Raw genomic sequence first — 4829 nt, 5'->3', positions numbered from 1 at the left:
GCACCTGAGCCCGGAACCACCGGTGAAGAGGAGCGAGAGAGGACAGCTAGGCCCATGCCCAGAACTGCGGAAGGGAGGAGGCGAGGTCTTCGGTGAGAGCCGCGCCGTAAGCCGAAGCGGGCGAGCAAACAAACAAAAACACAGAACGAAGGACGTCGGTGAAGGGGGTACCGGGGGGCCCCGGACCGTTCGACGCCGGGTCGAGTTTCCTGGGGGAACCGTTTCAGCGGGAGGCACCTGCCCACGCTGCGAAGCCGAGCGGCAAGCAGCGCGGAGGGAGGCTGCGTGAGGGCGGTGTTGCCGTGAAAGGGGTCCCCCCGTGCATGGAAACAGGTCCGGGTCCCTTCTTGGCAGACGTTGGCTGCAGGCAGTACAGGCGGAGCTGCTTCGCGTGGCACTTTGAAGCGGGGGAAAGGAGGTTTTTAATGCAAAGTACGTGCTCAAAGCGCCCCTGTTTCACAACTCTTGTTACTGTAGCTAAGCTTAATATAGTTGTAGAAAGCCTTCCTGTATGGCTATCTTGTAATACAGGCGCACAGTCCCCTCCCCCAAAGTGTATGTATGTTTGTTTCTGTTTTGGGGGGTCTACTGGCAAACACAGGTTTTGATATAGATCTAACAATTCTGTTAGTTTTATACATTCCGGGGTCGGGTAGGGGAAAGGTATTTGCATGCCATACTCAAGTTTTCCTCCTTCATGGTGTTGGCATATTGATAACAAAATTATCTACAGTCGCTTAGGTAACAGGAAAACGTGTGCTTTCCACAACATTTTAGAGAATGTGCCAGTTCCGCAGAAGTGGTTTTTTGACCCTTGGATGCTGCTCTTTTGCAGTTTTGTTTTTTTAAAAAAAGTGTCCCTGGCTTCCAACAGATACATATTTCTTGTCATAATTCAGTTTCATTCAGTGTTTATGTATGGAATTGTTAAGAGCTGCCCTTGAAAGGTTCAGCTGTAAAAAATAATAACGTGCTGCAGCAAGGTGCTGGGCTAATTTTAGCAGCACCACATTCTCCAGTCATTTATCTGTTCATAATTGATACATTATTAATGATAAAAAACAAATGATCACACATAGTCTTGAGTCCACTGCCAATTCATTGAGCAAAGAGTCAATTAAATGCATCTGTTTTATTTATTTTTTTATTTATCCATCTGTTTTATTATTTTCCAGTGATGGTTGGTCCTTACGCTTGCTTTTTTCAAAAAACCAAATATGATACAGGTTTGCTGCTGAGACAAGCCATTCGAACACTAAAGCTAGCTGGCTCTCTGATTCAGTACTTTCTCATTAAATGTTTGCAGTTTTTTTTTTTTTTGAGTAAAAATATTCAAATTACTGGAATTGTCTTGGGATGGCCATGGTATACCAGGTTATTTTCAGGCTGTTAATGTAAACTGGAATGTGTTAACTTAATTAAATATTTAATTATGAACATAGTAACGGTTACTCTGTGGAGGGTCACAAACCACCCTGGTGTAATGTTTGTAAGTATGAAAGTATGCTATGTTTCTTTGACTGAAAAATGAGTTCTTTAAAGTGACTTTCCTTAAATTTGTAGATTTTCGTCGCAGAAGCTTTTCACTGTTTATGAAGATCTAAAGGGAAAATTTAGAGGATTCTGTTGCAGCCGACTTGATGAATCCCTCACTTGTTGCTTACGAAGATTCAGACTCTGAGACAGAGGATGGGAAATCTGAAGATGCCACTGCCAGTGGAATAAATGTTACAAATTCTGCTATGACTGCTGCTCAGCCTTGTGATGGGACAGTCAAAATTTCCGATAGCACATTCCAACCTGTGGAATACATTGACAGTTCCAGGAGTAACATGTTTCATGAAGATACTCTTCTCCGGCACCTAAAACCTAATAAAAACTATATGGCAACCACACTTCTTAAGAAAATACAGCCTGATACACCTAGACTATTTTCTGCAAATGAGAGTTGCTCTCAGAAGAGGCCCTGTGATTACAGCGAAGATACTATACAAGGGCTGAGACCATATATCCCTAAAAGACTGCGGCAGGAAAAAAATCCACTTCTTTGTGAAGCTGAAGACAGTGGCCAGAGCACAAGTTGTGCAGCCAAACCTGATACAGCAGGAGAACAGATGCCCTTTAGTACTTCTCAGTATATTATGCCATACATAGGTTCTAAGTATGGGATAACTGAAATTCCTAGGAACCTGGTATTTCAGATGTCTGATCACAGCGGTCCAGTTAATGTGGTCCAGTGGTGCCCTGTGCAGAAGTGGAGCCACATGTTGCTCTCTGCATCTATGGATAAAACTGTCAAGGTAATATGTTGCAGAGTGAATGTGTTTGTGTCTTTTTGATGGAAAATTAGCATTTATTCCCCATAGGTGGGAATCTAATCAATTTCAAAAGTCTCTAGTGTGCCCCTGTGAGCCTTTTTTTCTGCGGAACTGGCAGATTCATGTTGAACTGTGTAGGCACCTGTCTGTTATGCAGTGCAGTCTGCATTTACTCTGACAGAGGTTATGTACTGATGGAAATTATGGACTTCTGTACTGTCTGTGAAATTGGATTTCTGCAAGTTGAGAGGGTGGGAAAAAGTGCAGACTCTGCTGAACTCTGACACTAGTTCTAGTAAGTCAGAGAGAAGCTGTAGATGGAGCTGGTGCATTGTTCCTTTAAAAAACTATAGAGGATTCCCCCCCCCCACCTTCTTAGTTGTGGGGAAATGGGAGCAGCAGAATTCTCAGTGCTCTTGCAGGAGACCAAGGAGATCTATATTTAGATTCAAAGGAATCTAAATATAGCACCTGTGATGCTGCTGATGTCAGCAGGCGCAACATGGCACACTAAAGTCCCTCCTTGCCCTCTGATCTGGCCTCTGGTTGGCTATATGAGGGTGCCTTCAAATACTTATTTCCCCAGGTATGGTAGTGGCTAATTGGCAGGTGGTAATAGTAGACCGGAACACCCACACAAGAGGAGCCAGCTTGTTTGTGTAGTAGACGGTGCCTCATTGCTTGCAAAAAATAAAAAAATAAATCCAAAGCTGTCATTTGCTCTTTGAGACAGGGGGAATCCAGGTGCATGTGTTTCTAACTGCCACCTGCAAGGAAAGAGTAGGTTGAAGAGGCAAGGCTTTCTATGTCCCTGTACTGGTTCTCCCAAGTAAATTGGAGCCACTTGCTGTAATTGCACTGTTTACTGATAGGAAAGGACTGAGGGATGAAAAAATGAAGGATAACCTCAGCTCTCCCAATAACATTTTGATATGTGCTGCAGGGAAACAAAAGGAGAAATGAAGGGAGTCCTATAAGGAGAAATCAACAGGTGATAATTTTAGGAATTTTCCATTAGGGACTTTCCGTGTAATCGATTTTGTGGCTTAAAATTACCTTGTCTGGCAACCTGGTGCAAGAGAGAGCATAAGCTGAAATAGCTAAGACTGCAATATATATATTTTAGGCAAGTGGAGTAGAGCCAGTGATGGGATCTTGAGGCTTCCCTGGAGTTTAGGTTTTATTTTATTTTTTATTTATTGCATTAGCCGTGTGGCCATAGCATAATATACATTGAGATAACAACATAAAATAGGGGGTTTAGGTTTATCACTACTGATTAATACAATAAAAAGAGCACAGGCATAGGATATGATTTTACATAAAGAGCCTGCTGTATTAGGCCAAAGACCCCTAATCAAACATTCAGTACTCACAGATAACAACCAGATGCCCACAGGCAGGACATGAGTGCAATAGTACACTCCCCACTTATGACTCCTAGCAGTTGGTTTTCATAGACATACTATCTCTGATGCTGCAGGTAATGTACTGTCAGCAAGTAGCTGTTGATAACCTGATTCCATGTATTTGTCTAGTCCTCCTTTTAAGCCTCGCAAGTTGGTGGCCATTACTACATCTTGTGATAGCAAATTCCATGATTTAACTATGCACTGTGTGAAGAAGGAGAAATACTTTTTGCCTGTTCTGAATTTGAGTTTGTAGGGACGTGATTCCCAAGAGCTGCAGCTGTCATGCCTACTGTCAGACATCCAGCCCAGTAATGTCTGCTCTGATTTGGCAGCAACTCTCCAAGGTCTTAGGTTGAGATCTTTTTCATACGGTTCATCTGTTCCATCCCTGATATCTGAGATCCTTTAATTAGAAATGTCCTGGTTTAGTCCTTAACATGCTGCATGCAGACCATCCTGAGAGGCTATCCTGAATTGCTCCCCATAACTGTTCCCTTTCCACAGATCTCACTGTACAAAGTTGGCTAGAACAGTTGTTGTTCATTGCCCCCACCTGCAGCCAATGTTCCATTTGCTATTTCAGTGGCTTTTTCCAGACTCCATATCCTTGCACTGTACCCATAGAAGTAAGCATAGGCAGCTGTAACAACCCCTCCAACCACTTTTGTGTTGAAATAACTGAGCCTCAAATCCTAGAACAAAATGAATTATTAAAGAAGAAGAGGTGAGCCCCCCTGTGTCATACAAAATTTCTAATTTGCCTCTGACTTCCTGAGACTTATTCCGAGACTTATAATTTTCCTAAAAACTCCTTTCTGTGAATGGATACAAATGACTACTCATGTCAGCCTTATAATTAAAGTGCTTAGATGTTTCTTAGGTTTGCTGTAATGACGCTTGCTTTGCATTGTAAGGTTTTAGTGGAAAGCTTATGTGGTGTCCTCCTGCTGCTAATTCTAGTTCTTTACATCGGCGGGTGAATAATCTGTGTTTTGCTGTCCTTAATGCCTCATTTCTAGCTTTTGCAAAAGTACTTAGGTTGTCACAAAGGGATATATGTACGCACCACTTTTTCTTTGACTGACGTGAGACTTTGCTT

The 4829-nt window shown here is 42.6% G+C and overlaps 1 protein-coding gene across 3 annotated transcripts in view; it reads left to right on the top strand.

The window, feature by feature from the left end:
• Positions 1-140: 140 nt before the first annotated feature.
• Positions 141-4829, top strand: part of WDR25 (WD repeat domain 25) — a 105649-nt gene continuing 100960 nt past the window's right edge. For 2 of the 3 annotated variants that reach the window (XR_014007910.1, XM_081193123.1), the window contains exons 1-2: positions 141-432; positions 1564-2300. Coding sequence is in view for 2 of the 3 variants with exons in the window: in XM_081193123.1 (XP_081049249.1) it covers positions 1641-2300 (660 nt within the window). In the remaining variant the exon portion in view is untranslated. Of the gene's footprint in view, positions 433-455; positions 556-1563; positions 2301-4829 lie in introns of those variants that run through there. The other variant, XM_081193124.1, reaches the window with a different exon arrangement.

This window comes from Podarcis bocagei (assembly GCF_964188305.1).
Source record: "Podarcis bocagei genome assembly, chromosome: 1".
Taxonomy (NCBI): domain Eukaryota; kingdom Metazoa; phylum Chordata; class Lepidosauria; order Squamata; family Lacertidae; genus Podarcis; species Podarcis bocagei.
Note: the sequence above shows the minus strand (reverse complement) of the source record. Positions and strands in the feature narration are given on the sequence as shown.